The following is a 16,254-nucleotide window of genomic DNA, read 5'->3' as shown; positions in this document are numbered from 1 at the left end:
AATGTTCCTTCTTTAAAAGCGAATTGTGGGGCGAATTGTGGGGCGAATTGTGGGGTTGAACGTCTGACTTCGGCTCAGGTCATGATCTCATGGTTTGTGGGTTTGAGTCCCAAATCGGGTTCTCTGATGTCTGCTTCGGATCCTCAGCATCCCTCTCTCTCTGCCCCTCCCCCATTCTCTTTTCCTCAAAAACAAACATATTTTTTAAGTGACTTTTATCTTTTCAAATGGCCAGAAGCCTTTGAGACCCTCTTTGGAGAGGGATTAATTCAAGTCATACTCTTTGCAGTCAGAAGGGGCAGAGTAGAGCGGAATGAGTGATTGCTTGGTGCGTTATGTTTTTGTAAATAGATCCGCAGGCAGTCCTAAAGGAGAGTCTTGAGGAGTGGTAGTTTGGTTAAACAAGTGTGTCACATCAGAAGGTGATGCCTGGAAAGGCAACATGAACGTGGATCTGTCAGTTCTCATGTGATGCTGACATTTCAGTTGCAGTTATCTGTTGTCACGACAACACTGCCGGAACCCCCTTCCTCTTGCTTCCTTGTGCCAGATCCGACCCATCCAACCTTCAGTGCCATTTTCACATGGCCTCCTTCCCAAGAACCGAGTCGCCTGTCTCCTCTGCTCATCTCCATGCCCGAAGCTGGAAGTTATCCTTTTCCCTCCACAGACCGCCCCCTGGCACCTCTTAAAATTTGTACTTCTTTTATGATGCTCAGCACTTTCTACCTTATAAAGCAGTTACTTACTCACTTCAGTAAGTACTTACGAAGCACCTACCAGGTGTCAGGCGCTGGGCCACATTACCAGTGACATTGGGATGAATAATGAGTGACTCTTTAGTGCTCAGGCTCATGACCAAACCTGAATGCACAGACAGATAATTACAGTGTAGCGTGAAGGATTCTAATAAGGGTGTTCCTCACGGGTCCTCGTAACAGAGGAACAGGAAGTTTGCTCTTGGGAGAGACAATGTACAAAAAGGAAGAGACGTTGGAGTCGAGCCTTGAAGGATCTATGAGGGTTTTCCAGATTATACGTTGGGGAAGAGCCTTCTAAACAAAGGCATATCCTGAGCAAAGACGTGAAGGCAAGAGCTGAGTGCCTGTTGTCTGGGAACACAGAAGTGTCTTGTCTCTCTTCCGAGGCCGGGAGCTCCTGAAAAGCAGGGCGCTTTCCCCATTCTGCTGGGAACCAGCAGCTGCGGCTGCTACGGGGCCTTAAACACAGTGCCCGGTCACATTTGCTAAGTGAAACGCATTCATGTGTAATCACATTTCTTCGCAATGAAATTTCTACCATGTTATTCCATTAACTAACTACGGATTGTGTTCCTCGTCCAAGAGCCGCATATGTAATATTTCTTTACTTCGTCCATCAGATGGCGGTAACAGAAATGGACAGTGCATTTTATTACAGGCAGCGGAATATTGGTCACAGATGCCTCCCCTGCACCTGTCCCTTGCCACCTGCTTGCCACAAATTCCCAGCTGATAGAAACTCACTAAATGCTCGCTTCATTAGATGGAGCCAAAAGAGTTTCTTTTTTTTTTTTTTTAATTTTTATTGTTTATTTTTGAGAGAGACAGAGACAGAGTGGGAGCAGAGGAGGGGCAGAGAGACAGGGAGACACAGAATCTGAAGCAGGCTCCAGGCTCCGAGTTGTCAGCACAGAGCCCGATCCAGGGCTCAAACCCAGGTGCCCCTTAAATGCACTGTTTTAAAAAAAAAAAGAAAGAAAAAACAGTAAATTAACTGGTTTCCCCAAACTCACATAGACTATGTATGTTTTTCCCCAGCCGTGTTCCACCTCAAAGCTTCTCTGAAGGGACTTTGTTTGTTGCTCTGTCTTTTCTTCATCTACTGCCATAGCTCACACACCCCTCCAGGTTCTCAAAGGAATGATGTACAGAGACTCCAGGAGAGGGAAACCATCAGAAGTCATGGACGAGACCGTGAGATGTATTTTCATGACCCTTCCTCTAGTTCTTTTTTTTTCAAGTTTATTTATTTATTTTGACAGAGAGAGAGAGAGAGCGAGAGCGCATGTGCAGGAGAGGGGCAGAGAGAGAGGGAGACAGAGGATCCCAAGCAGGCTCCACCCCGTCAACATAGAGCCCAGACATGGGGCTCAATCCCAGGAACCGTGAGATCATGATCTGAGCCGAAATCAAGAGTCAGCCGCCTAACAGACTGAGCCCAGGCACCCTTCTCTCATACTTCTTGAGATGAGGGTGTTTGGAATCTTGCCTCTGAAGAAACGTGATCCACATGGACCCACATTTCCTTCATAATTGTGAGACCATGGTTTTACTTCAACAAGTGCCATTGGTGCTTTGTGGAAACCTAAAACTCAAGCAGTGTTCTGTTGCCATAGATGAAATAGGAAATACTCCCTAAATTGACTTTTTAACAATTATTAATAAGCAGGTGCTTAACATACTATATAGTACTTCATTGTAGTATTTTTAACAATTCTGTTTTCTTGGAAGGGCCCCCAGAAACTTTGTTTTCTTTGGCAGAAGAAGTCTCAAAATTACAGGAAGCGATAAAAATAAGAAAATAGAGACTAAAGCCATAATTCTCTTTGGCTTATCCTTATGTTGTACGGGATGGTCATCTGTTAGTTTATGTGCAATCTTTTTTTCTCGATGATACTTGTCTGCCAATGAAAGTGTGATGTAAATATGAAAGTAAAATTCACAAGTACTTATAGAAATTGATAAATTTGGAAATGTATCAATTTCACTAAGTTCTTGATCAAAGTGCATCTTGCAAAAAATAGAAATTTTGATTCTAAAATATAAACAAACCCTAAATCATAAATTTGTGAAGTATTTTTTTCTGCAGTGAGAATGGTCTGACTTCTGCGCATAGAAAGTCTTTAGTTCTGAAACTGCTGGTTCTTTCATTTAATCCCTCCCTCCTGTTTTGGTACATGAGTGGCTTTCTCACACTCGTATTTTGTGTGCCGTATTTGGGGAAATTAACAAACAGCACTTGACCCAAAAGTTCAGCTGTAAAACATTGTCCATTCCCGCAGCTGTCGCATGTTAATGAAAGTATATTTGCGACTAAAATGGCTTTGTAATTTTAAAACTGCTTCTGAAGTGTGTGATTGGGCACACGTAAGTTTTCACTGCTGCCTGCAGAACATAAACCATAAGCCAGAGTGGGTGCCTAGGTGGCTTAGTTGGTTAAGCGTCTGACTCTTGATCTCACAGTTTGTGGGTTCGAGCCCCGTGTCAGGCTCCCTGCTGGCATCATGGAACCTGCTTGGGATTCTCTTTCTCTCTCTCAAAATAAACAAACATTTTTTTAAGCAAAAATATAAAAAATAAGTAAACCATTAAGCCAGGGGATTGATGGGTCAGCTTGGCTCTGAGGTGGACAGCTCGAGAAAGAATCTGACCAAGAATCCTAGGACAGCCATCTGTGTGTGTGCGTGTGAGGGGAGCCAGGGTGGAGGCCACAAGGAGGATGGCTGGGGGCTGGGGGCGCTGGCGAAACCCATAAACAATGCCACTGCACGTCAGATGGTTCCTTTTGTAGCTTGATCTGTAATCGTCACAAATACTTAGCAAGATAGGTGGCTCAAAATATTACTATCTCTAAGCTAGTTTCAGAGAGGAAAATTGTAACAAAAGCTCTGTGGTATGGGACACAATCCACTGCTTCCAAGAGGCTGCCCCGTGATATTTTTATTTTCTTAGTCTCTGCTTTTCTAAAAACTGGTAAAAACACAGGCCAAGATACAGGTTGGCTGACCTGTTGTTAAAGGTGGAGATTAATTTTTTAAAAAAGGAGGGGGGCGCCTGGGTGTCCCAATGGGTTCAGCATCCGACTTCGGCTCAGTTCGTGATCTCGCGGTCCGTGAGTTCCAGCCCTGCGTCGGGCTCTGGGCTGACGGCTCAGAGCCTGGAGCCTGCTTCTGATTCTGTGTCTCCCTCTCTCTCTTCCCCTCCCCTGTTCATGCTCTGTCTCTCTCTGTCTCAAAAATAAATAAACGTTAAAAAAAATTTTTTTTAATAAATAAAATAAGATAAAGGTGGAGATTAATGTGATTTGTATGTACGTTACTCCCTCTTACTCCCTCATGCCTCTCTTTATAGACCCCTGTCCTCTGCAAAACATTCGATGGTATGGCCCAGGTTAGGCACAGCAGCCCTTCTCCGGCCCCGCTAACCCCACTCTCCTGAGGAGAGCCGGTCATGCCCTCCTCTGTGCCCTCATGTCCCTGTTCATGTTCCACACGGCACATATCAAACTGCATCTGCAATTATTTATTTGTGCCCTTAACACCCCTCCTAGATGACGAGCTTCTTAACAAACAGGACGTCTGCTGCTTCTTCACCGCAGGCCTGGTTCCTTGCAAGGAGGCGCTCCGTAAATGTTTGTTGAGTGGACAGACGAACCTCCTTATCCTGATTCATTATCAGTCTATCTGTTAAAGAGTTAAGTTCTATTTAGACCAATCCCCTGCTACCTTTACTGTTGGGCTTGAAAAATCTTGGAATTTAAAATGTGAAAGTTGAAAATTTCCAAACAAGTCAGTTATTAAGCAGAAAAATCATAGATGGAAAACTGGTAGCTGAGAGAGAGAGGATAGATAGACTTTTTTTTTTACTTAAGCAGCTGTGTTGATGGAAAACGTTTAGCAGAGAGAGAGAGAGAGAGAGAAGAGAGAAATAGATTTTTTTTTTTTTTTTTTTTTTTTTTTTTTTTTTTTTACTTAAGTGGCTATGTTTCACTTTTGGCTTAATTTTTCACAAAGATAAAAACCTCTGCCTAATTCTACTGCATTAGACCCACTTTCTACAAACTCAACAAAATGGATCATGGGAGTCTTTTTGGTAAATTAGGTAGATTCAAAGCTACACTGTACCCAAACTGGTGTTTGTCACCGGGGAAAGAAGTGAGTTGTTAATTACATCCATAATTGCCAGCAGCAAAACAGTGAGGAGGCTTCATTTGAGAGCCCGAAGTAGCTGCTTCTTAAGAATAAAATATAAATTCTAAAGTAATAAAATGATTAGTTATTAATTCAAGTAACATTTAATGAAAAGTGTTGATGCATATTAGTACACAATTGTATTATTTGTATATTACTTGTACTCTTACATATGTATATAGTATATATAACTGCAACATGACAAGCTTTGCACATGCTGCATACAATGGTTTCATTATTTTACAGTTCATATATTTAAAATCAGAGGAAGCAGCTGTTCCCAGGACAGTTGAAATTAACTTAGAGGAAGAGATTTGCAGACGTTTTTGAGTCTTTGCCCTCCCCACCTCCAAAGAAAAGTATACAATCAAACATCTGCTCTCAGAATTAATCTGAATAGCTTTCAAAAGCAGCATTTCTAGGTTTTATGCTGTGCTCTTGCTGCAACATGGGTGAATTTTGCACCTTCAATATGGCCATTTAAAATCATAAACATGAAAGTCAGTTAAACATCTGACTCGATCTCAGCTCAGGTCTTGATCTGAGGATGGTGAGTTCAAGCCCTGCGTTGGGCTATACACTGGGTGTGGAGCCTACTTCAAAGAAAAATAAATAATAAATAAATTAAATAAACTCCTAAATGCGCTGCTTTTCTTTAAATTATAAGCCATTGTTACAATGACTTTGATAAAATGTATATTTCAGTTGTTACCAGTCTGGGGCTCTAAGATACTTGAGACATCAATGTATCAAAGTATTTTGTACCAAATACAGATACCAAAGTATTTTTTTAAGTTTATTTATTTATTTTGAGAGAGAGAGAGAGAGAGAGAGCAAGCAGGGAAGGGGAGAGAGAGGGCGAGACAGAATCCCAAGCAGGCTCCTAGCTGCCAATGAAGAGCCAGCCATGGGATTTGAACCCAGGAAATGTGAGATCATGACCTGAGCTGAGATCAAAAGTCAGATGCTTAAGTGACTAAGCCACCCAGGAGCCCCTCAAAGTAGTATTTTTAAAAAGCATCTGTGTGTCGGGGGGTAGGGGGTGGGGTCATTGCTGCCCAGTGAGGCTCAGCCTTTCTTCCTGCTGGCTCAGCATCATTCCCCACTTTCACCTTCTGGTCTGTGTGACCTTGTACAAGTCATGTGATATCAAAATCCTGTAGGTCTTCAGCTTTAAGATGTATGATTCTTCACTTGTTAGGATAAAGCACACTGTAACGGAATTTTTTATTAAGAAAAAGTTTCTTTTAGAAGGAATAGAAATATTCAGATAGTTTGCAAGTAAACAACATCTTTTATTAAATGTCTTTATTTTATTTTATTATTTTTTTTTAACATTTATTTATTTTCGAGACAGAGAAAGACAGAGCATGAACAGGGGAGGGGCAGAGAGAGAGGGAGACACAGAATCTGAAACAGGCTCCAGGCTCTGAGCTGTCAGCACAGAGCCCGACACGGGGCTCGAACTCACGGACCGTGAGATCATGACCTGAGCCGAAGTCGGACACTTAACCGACCAAGCCACCCAGGCGCCCCTTTATTTTATTTTTTTAATGTTTATTTTTGAGAGAGAGAGAGACAGAGGATGAGTAGGGGAGGGGCAGAGTAAGGGAGACACAGAATCAGAAGCAGGCTCCAGGCTCTGAGCTGTCAGCACAGAGCCTGACGTGGGGCTCGAACTCGTGAACCGCGAGATCACGACCTGAGCCAAAGTCTTACACTTAACTGACTGAGCCACCCAGGCGCCCCTGAATGTCTTTATTTTAATCCACATGTGTACGTGGGACCCCATAGCCTGTGTTCTAAGAAGTGAATGCCGTCTGCAGGCTAATTAAAAGCTCTCCCCTGTGACTCTCCCCGGACCCCTCATGTTCCTGGAGCAGGCACGGTTGGTCCAGAGGCTCTTCCCAGCTCTTGTTCCCGGCACCTCCGGGCAGGCTTGCCCGTCTGGGAGCCGTCCTCCTGTCTCCCTGCAGGGACCCAGCTCACAGCGTGCACTGTGTCCTCCCCGTGCTGCTTTCTTCTCTGCGCTCTGCTTCCCACAGGGCCTACATCGCAGTGACAGCGGGTTGTGGTGGATCACTCCACAGGCCACGGAGGCCGTAGCCCTGATCTGATCCACTACGTCTCATTCAGTCTAGACCACCTGGTGCATTATCTGTAATAGGAAGTCACACCAAGAGGTGATGCCCTTAAATCTCCAGTCCCCGGTGGGGGGAGGGTCAGGTCCCCATCCCAGAAAAACTTGAACCCTAAGGCAAGGAGCCATGATTTGGGTGCAAACACCCTATTACTGGAACCAGTAGGTACTCAAGAAAAGCGAATAAGGCAAGAGGCCAGTTTCTAGAAGCACAGGCTCAGAGCCACAACAATCCAGCGTCAAGGATGTTTGGATGCTGAGGGGCCACTGTCAACACCCAAGACTTCCTAAATCTCCATAGGATATAGGGGTCCTGGTACCAGAGTTGGCTGTAGGAGCTCAGTCAGCCACGGAGGCATTAGAGAAACAGAGCAAAGAATAGTGGAGATAAAAATTAAGCCAGCTATTACACCACCTCCCTATACTTGAGTCATGTATATTCTAGCCAGAGGCCCAAGAACAACACTACATATGTATTGACGTAGCCTATACCTCTGGTCCTTTAATTTCACTAGTGACTATTTTTAAAAAAAATATTGTAAATATAACATAAAAGATTTCCCTGAAGAAGGCTTTAGAATCAAGCAGATTGCTTGAATTATGTCTCTGCCATTTACTAGCCATTTAATATTGGGTCAGCCTTTCTGATTTCCTGCTTTGTTTTCTGTTAAGGAGGGATTTCAAGACAGTCCTAATGATATTATTGTGAGGACTAAGATTAATCTCCGCACGTAGCATGGAGTGATTCTTCCCAAACTTGGCTGAGCACTGGAATCACCCAGGAAGCTTCAAAAAATACAGATGTGGCTCCATTGGTTAAGTGAGTGACTCTTGATTTCAGCTAAGGTCATGATCTCACAGTCCGAGGGTTCTAGCTCCACCACAGGCTCTGTGCTGATAGCATGGAACCTGCTTGGGATTCTCTCTCTCTCTACCTCCCTTTCTGTCCCACCCCCACTCACGCGTGCTCTCTCTCTCTCTCTCTGAAAGATAAATAAATGTTAAAAAATAAAAATTAAAAAAACAGATGCTTTCCACCTCCCCAGAGAGCATTTCTGGGACACGGGCTGGGTTTTTAAATTTCTAACAGACTTCAGAATGATTCGAATGCTCACACAAGTTTGGGAATAGAGGCATAGAGGCCGTCCTATACTGAGCATTAAATGTCTTGTTACATGAACAGAAGTAATCGACATCTGGAAATACTAGACTTTCCAGAACTCTTGGCTCCCTTCCCTTCTCTGACCATCTCCCTTCTGTCTCTACTGGGACACCTGAAGATTAGTGCCGGGCTGCGATTTCAGTGGATGTGACTGCCACTCGTGGCCAGGCACATGTGAGAATACAGAACACTCTGTACTGGTACTCGGTCCGAGGTGCCGTGAGATCCTGCGGGAGGAAAAGAGGAGGAAGAAAGAGGTAAAGACCAGGTTCTGCTACAAAGTAGCCCCCGAGGCCTGTCAAGGGAATGCCTACCAAGTTTGCTTTTGAGTCTGCAGGAAAGCCCCTGAATGCTAATTGTAAAGTCCCCTTGGAAACTGGAGCCTAGTTTTGTGCTCTCACTGGGGCTGAGCCAGAAGGCGCTCAGGATAAGTTGAGTTTCAGCTGGTCCTGAGTTCTCTTATATTTTGGCTTTTATATTCAACAGTTGTTGCAGTAAATCCTTTGTTTGGCGTTCCTGGGTCAGCCATCTGAAGGTATCAAAGTTCCTAAAAGTTGTATCTGTAGCTTATTGGTTTCAGTGTCCTTTTAATGGCTCTTAGAGAGACGCTCTGGATTCTGAGAGCAGGGGCGCCATCAAAATCAGTCTGAGATAGAGAAGCCAGTATCCTCTATCCTTTCCACAAAATAGGACTGCAAAGCTGCAGCGTTTCAGAAGTGAAGAAGGTGTCTGGCCCTCCACTCACTCTATGAGCTACTACGTGCTTATGAGTAAAAGTAATGTTGGTGGGGGTAGTGGGGCTTTCAGGGTCTGGAACTAAGGACTGGAATATTGCTTGATGTGCAGAGCTTCTCTTACATGCTATCGATGATTCAGAGCAAATTCTCAAATTTCACCCTAGCAACATAATGGGAAACATTTAAGATACGAAGAAAGAAAAATTGGCCAGCCTCATGAATTGTGCAGTCCTGGTTTACTTGACTCAAGCATTCTGATGGAGTCAGGCTGGTCTTCCTTAGAAACAAAAAGCCATCACAAATTACAGCTCAGGAGACAAGACCTCCAGCCCACTCAGTTTTTCAGACATGCATTCTGAATAAGAGAAGAATCTTTTATCTTTAGAGTAATTCTGCACTTAATAGAGATTATATAAGTACTTTGAAAATAGCATGTTGGGTTTTTTTTTTTTTCAACTGAAAACTACTACCAATTAAAACTTCCCAATATTGACACTTGGGAATACTGACTTGCTTATGAAAATGAGAATATGCTGTCTTCGTTAATATTTAGCACTTAGATGTTTTACATTTTATATTTGGCATTGGAAATACATGAGCCTAAACCACATGTCCATTACTCTCAACTTTTTTAATTTTCTATTTTTTCATTGAATCCACTTATAATGCCTTATCCTAGATACAGAGTTCTACTTCAGGTTTATTTTTTTAACATTTATTTATTTTTGATTGGGTGGGGAGGGGCTAGAGGGCAGAGAGAGAAGGAGACACAGATTCCGAAATAGGCTCCAGGCTCTGAGCTGTCAGCACAGAACCCGATATGGGGCTCAAACCCACAAACCATGAGAACATGACCTGAGCCAAAGTCGGACATTTAACTGACTGAGCCACCCAGGCACCCCTCCGCTTTAGGTTTAAAAGTAAAATATTGCATCACCCAAGTTTGTTGTATATGTGTGTTTACATGGGGGAGAGGGGGTGATTTTCTCAAAACGTTCAAACATACTCTTCTATTGTCTAGCACCTTTTACTGTCATATGAATTTGTTAGAACTTCAAACCGAAAACAAACCTTGAATTTCACATAGTAGCGAAAATAAGTAAGCCTAGATCTTGCTCAGAAAGGATTCAATTTTTAATTGGTTCATTAACAATCAAGATTAGATGCATGAAACCATCAGATGGGTCCTGGACCCTGATTTGACAGGCATCCAGGTCATACACGGCCCCCACTTGGGGGTCAGTGTGAGGCATGCATACTTGGAAAATGAGTTCCAGAAAAAGAGTTTCAGTATCTTTCTCTTGAGCTGCTCAAAAAGGTTCAGAAACACCTAATATCCAATGAGTATTTTTGCCACTCTCTCGCTTATTGGTGGTTGTGATTCCCAGCAGCCCAAAAGAGCGAATCCTCTTATCGGTTGAACTACATTCTTCTTATGATTCTCAGCTGGCCAAGGCCTGGTTCCATTCAAGTCCTGAGCTTTGGATGTGACCCTGTGAATATGGCTCTGTTTGCCTGTGAGTTGGCAGCGTGAACCCAGAGCATGCAGTTTCTGCCAACAGGGCCCTCCAGCTCAGTCATGCTCTGTTCCCAAGATGCATCCCCCCGCCCCCGCCCTCGGGGGGTCCCAGTGCTCCAGATAGACCCGTGGTGCCCCTTGTGAGTCTTGAACGCCACTTCGTCATTGGTAGCAGGTTCTGAGTGACAGTGGCGAAATCCCAACTCTCAGCGAGAGCGTGAGTCTGAAGACAATGCTTTCCGTCTTCTCTCTCCCTCAGGGGCCAGTAGCATCAACCGCATCAGCATCGTCAGTCCTGTCCCCTGGGCCTGGCCTTCCTCCGCCCCCTCCCCCACCCCCTCCTCCAGGGCCACCTCCGCTTTTTGAGAATGAAGACAGAAGAGAGGAGCCCTCCCCTTCACGCTCAGCTCTATTTGCCCAACTTAACCAAGGGGAAGGAATTACGAAAGGTGAGAAAACTGGACCTTGACTCTGTCTCCCTCTGCCTCCAAGGCACATAGCTTCCCCCCAGAGCCTACAGTGATGGATGCACCATTCCGTCCCCATCCCCAAAACACGGGGAGCTGTGTGGGGAAACAGAAGCCTGCAGCGTTCTTCATCTCGAGGGAGACGGGCTCAGTGGGCTGGTACGTGGACCATCAGGAAGAACTCAGAGACTCTGGGTTCCAAGTTAGCACCACTCACAGCAGCCTCGATGCTTCGGCACCATCCACAACCGGGGCATTAAGACCGAGTGAAATAAAATGACAAACAGTAGTACCTCTGTCCTCAAGCAGTGGACAGGCTTGCCAAATAATTCTGTCATTGAAGCGCATTTGTCATCACTGTGAACGGTTGTTTTTAATCATACCTTTAAGATATATCAGGATGTACATGCATTCTGAACAGTAAGGTTTATGCAAATGTATTTTTGTTTCAGACCAGTAATAGGAGTTATGGTGTAATTGTCCCTGTGCACTGGGCTAGGAGCTAAGAGCCCCAAACTCTAAATTTTCCTCTGGCTCCAGCTGGCTGGGCTGTCCCCTCATCTGCAAAGTAAGAGAATGGACTCATAACCCTGAAGTCTATTCCATACTCTATGGCGTATACTTACTGGAATGCCCTGTCCTTCTAGGCTACACCTGGGGAAAGCCTTAGCCATGAGCAAAGAAGTAAATCATGTGATCCTTTTTTGGCCAGGTGCTTTTCTTTTTTATAGAATTTTTATCTATCTTACCTCCTTAAAGAAGTTCCCTCAAATTTAAAAAATATTTACAGTGCTTCTAATTAACTCTAAATCTATAAGGTCTCTGACTGTGCATATTATTAACCTTGAGAATAGCATTACCAAAATTTCTTGTTCTGTTTATATTCATCCAAGAAGTTAGGGACAGTTCCCTTTGCATAAAATACAAAGAAACGTGGCAGTGTGTTCTCTTTCCAGGGCTCCGGCACGTCACAGATGACCAGAAGACATACAAGAATCCCAGCCTACGGACTCAAGGAGGACAAACTCCATCTCCTACCAAAAGCCTCTCCCCAGGCTCCAGGGCCCCCCCGTCTCATCCTCCTCAGAAACATGCTCCCGTGTTCGAGTTGGAAGGAAAGAAATGGAGAGTCGTGAGTGAAGCCCTTTAACCTTAACCTTCATTCCTGGCATGCTCCAGTGACAGGACCAAGTGCTTACCCAGGTCTTCAGGGTTTCTGAGTGAAAAGACAAAGGCACAAGCCTCTGGCGAGAGCAAAAACTGGGGTGTTTCTGAATGCTTCCATCAGCTTTTTTTTTTTTACTTTTTGGTTTTTCATTATTTCTCATGCATCCTTTTCTTCACGTTTTTAAAATCATTTTCTTCATTGTGGTAAAATACACATAAAATTTACCATCTTAGCATTTCAGTGACACCTAACGTTTAAGGGTACATACTGACTCACGGACGCCAAGTGAATTCGCGTTGTGCAGCCATCAGCACGCATCCACAGAACTCTTTCCATCTTGTCAAACTGGAACCCTGTACCCCTTAAACAACAACTCCCCATGCCCCCGCTCAGCCCCCAGCAACAGCCTTTCTACTTTCTGTCTCTACGGATTTGACAACTCTTTCCACAAGCTTTTAATCTGTTCCCCGTTCTGGTTGGAGGTAGGGTGTTCAGGGCCATGGACAGAGGCACTGATGTCATCTGCCGCTTCATCCACCACTTGCCTGGTTGTGTGAACAGGACAGAGACACAGAGAATGTGCACGAGACCTGGTGCTCCCTGCCAATCCATGGAGCTTCCCCAAAGGTTTCCGGAAGACCAAATTCCCGAGAAAGGTGGTCTTGGGCTACAGATACACAGGGACTCAACACCACGGTCGTCACTAACCTAGTTGCCCAACTCCTTGACGCGGCACATTTTACTGCAGCATTAAGGCCAGACTCAGCATACAGACTGAACACAAAGCTCCAGCCCACCACCCAGCAGCCTCTTGGGCGCCTGAGACTGGTTTGCAAATGGACACTGACCCCCGCCCCCTCCCAAGCAGTGGTTCCATTCATTCCCATCATTACAAAAACAGAGTAAGACCTGTGGTTTGGCCCATTAAAAAGTGGTTCTGAAAGGAAGGGCATATCGAAAAGCTAGAATTAACGTTGAACCCCACAGTAATTTCAACATGCGGAGGATTCCATTTATCTGCATACGTCCTTGTATTCAGTATTTGCACGTGTTTTCATTTTAGGAGTATCAAGAGGACAGGCATGACCTTGTGATTTCGGAGACCGAACTGAAACAAGTGGCTTACATTTTCAGCTGCAACAAGTCCACTCTACAGATGAAAGGGAAAATAAATTCCATTACAATCGGTAGGGCAGCACCCGGGGTCACTTAGGATGGTCAGTTGCTTTGCATAAACATGATGCGTGTGCCTAACAGAGCTGTGTTTCTGTTTGCTTCCTCTAGACAACTGTAAGAAGTTTGGCCTTGTGTTTGACAACGTGGTAGGCATTGTGGAAGTGATCAATTCCAAGGATATTCAAATGCAGGTAGGTGGCCTGTCAAGCGGGCGCTCTGAACCCATTGCCACTTTGCTCTGATGATCCAGCTGCCCCCCCAAGGGGCCGGCCATGTCCACCTAGAGAATTCTTCTTCCCTTTCCTCCAGACACAGCTCTGTCATCACCTCCTCTCTGAAGCCCTGTCTTTCTTCTTAGACAGTGTGACTTCCGCCTTTTCAGTCTCTTAGACTCTAACACATCCTATCTTGCACATGCCTATTTCAAGAGCAGATAACTAATCTTTGCAGCCACAGACACTGGCTCAGCACCTGCACATAGTCAGTGTCCAATAAATGTTTGGCGAGGTAATGATTGGGATGAGTCAACTAATGAATGAACACAGACTCTAAGAGATTCTCCTAGATGATAGCATCATCCCGAAGAGAATTTTCTTTTCTCAGGGACAGTTGGTTCTGAGTAAGGAGGAAGTAGAGTTTTTGTGAAGAGTCGGTGAGATTATCACACTAACAACCTGGAAAGTAGGACTGGAATTGAATTTGCAAACTAGGAGAAAATGTGCACTCCTTTAGTAAATTTTGATTTAACCCAGTGGGATTTTACAGTATGCCAGGAGTTAATGGGCTTCCTGCCTTTGGCCAGCGATAACTTCCACCTTTGATTACACTCTCTTCATGTTGTTATTTTTTATTATTTTTTCATTTTTTACGACTTCATTTTTACGTAATCTCTACACTCAACGTGGGGCTCAAACACTCAACTCCCGAATCACAGGCTCTACCGTGACAGGTTTCATACATTTAATTAACCCCTTGTGACCTGATGTTTCCTGATAATGTTTGTTAAAATTGGATTCTGGTTTTATAGATATTTCTCTCGTTTTACTGAGCATTTTACCACCATCACTTTTTTTTAAGTTTATTTATCTATTGTGAGAGCGAGAGAGCACAAGTGCATGAGAGACAGAGGGAGAGAGAAAATCCTAAGCAGGCTCCACATTGTCAGTGTGGAGCCCAAAGCAGGGCTGGAACTCATGGACCATGAGATCATGACCTCAGCTGAAGTTAGACACTCAACCAACTGAGCCACCCAGACACCCCTACCACTGCCACTTTTACTTCAAGTACATTTGAATGGACATTTTACATTTCACTCACTACTATTTAAGACATGGTTTTGTGTGTGTCCATTTAATGGAAAGAGTCCTGAGCCCTGGGCAAGGCCCCAGTTCTGTCCCCACCTGCCATATGCATTTGGGCAGTTGGCTTCACCTCTGACTCCGAGTTCCCTGCCCTGAAACCCAAGGTTAGCTGAGGGATTCTAAGTCCTCTGCAGCCCAAATTCTAAATATCCTTGCCACATGGGCTCTGTGGATACATGTATCTCTTTCTCACTCAGTTCCATGTATTGTCTGTGGTGCATCTGTGTCAATCTCCTTCCCTAACCATTCTGCTTCCATTTCTTCATAAATTTAATTTCCTGATAGAAAACTGCTTAGGAGAAAGCAACCAAATAACTCCGCACAGGCATTTACTATATTGTTATCTTCACCACGTACACAGGGAAACTTGACCGGAATCCTCAGCTCACACTTTAGTTTCAAAAACGTGAGTTATCGGGGTGCCTGGGTGGCTCAGTCAGTTGAGTGTCTGACTTTGGCTCAGGTCATGATCTCAGTATTTGTGAGTTCAAGCCCCACATCAGGCTCGCTGCTGTCAGTGCAGAGCCCGCTTCGGATCCTCTGTCCCCCCTCCTCTCTCTGCCCTTCCCCCACCTTGCATTCTGTCTCTTAAAAATAAATAAATATTTTTAAAAATTTTAATGTGAGCTGTGTGCTCAAGGCCACTTAACATGTAACACACTCATTTCATTCATTCATTTGCCAAATGTTTGTTGAACATGTCTGATGTGCCAGGTACTGTTCTCAGCACAACAAATACCAGGGAGCAAACAAGACAAAAATTCTTGTCCTCGTAAGCTTACATTCTATAATGCCACCTTCTAATTTAGCATTTCTGAAAACCACATCCATCCATTTATTTAATAGTTCTATTTCTCCCAAAGCATTATGCATGAAAATTTTCAGGAAATCACTCATCATCAGAAAAAGTCCAGTTCTGTGGTGCCTGGGTACCTCAGTCAGCTGAGTGTCTGCTTCTTGATTTCAGCTCAGGTCATGATCCCAGGGTCGTGGGATCGAGCCCAGCATTGGGCTCTGTGCTGAGCATGGAACCTGCTTGGGATTCTCCCTCTCTCTCTCACCCTCTGCCCTCCCCCCCCCCCACTCACGTGTGCACTCTCTCAAAAGAAAATAAACGTTAAAAAAAAAAGGAAAGGAAAAGTCCAAGGGTATATTATTATACTCAAGGATAAATATGGTTCATGTAAACCTAATAATAAGTCCACAGTTTCTGAAGAACTATTTTGGATAGTGAAGTTTCTACACAAAGAGCCAGGCTTTCTCTCACTTCACATTATTTTTAAGCAACCCTCCCCTCCCCAAAGTCACAGAAATAATATTCTGTGACTGAGGTGAGAGCACATATTTAACCAGGTGAAAAGTATTCTGGAAATAATCTAATCTACCCCCTCTGAATTTTAGAGAGTATATTTCAAGCTTCCTTTTATTCTTACAGAAATGAGATTGGGTAGCACTGATGATATATAAGGAGTTAGCGTTTTTTAATGAAAATACATCACGTTCAAAATTAAAACCAATTGAATTAAATACAAAACATGAAGCTATAGTAAAGTGGAAGAAAACAGTTTTAAAT

At 44.0% G+C, this 16,254-nt stretch overlaps 1 protein-coding gene across 2 annotated transcripts in view; it reads left to right on the top strand.

Moving 5' to 3' along the window:
• Positions 1-16,254, top strand: part of CAP2 (cyclase associated actin cytoskeleton regulatory protein 2) — a 156,594-nt gene that overhangs the window by 131,039 nt on the left and 9,301 nt on the right. For both annotated transcript variants that reach the window (XM_042985661.1, XM_007089763.3), the window contains exons 8-11: positions 10,769-10,958; positions 11,933-12,108; positions 13,208-13,331; positions 13,429-13,511. In XM_042985661.1, the coding sequence (XP_042841595.1) occupies positions 10,769-10,958; positions 11,933-12,108; positions 13,208-13,331; positions 13,429-13,511 (573 nt within the window). The remainder of the gene's footprint in view (positions 1-10,768; positions 10,959-11,932; positions 12,109-13,207; positions 13,332-13,428; positions 13,512-16,254) is intronic.

Source organism: Panthera tigris, chromosome B2, assembly GCF_018350195.1.
Source record: "Panthera tigris isolate Pti1 chromosome B2, P.tigris_Pti1_mat1.1, whole genome shotgun sequence".
NCBI classification, from domain to species: Eukaryota; Metazoa; Chordata; class Mammalia; order Carnivora; family Felidae; genus Panthera; species Panthera tigris.
The sequence above is the reverse complement of the archived record's forward strand: the minus strand, read 5'-3'. Positions and strand labels throughout refer to the sequence as shown.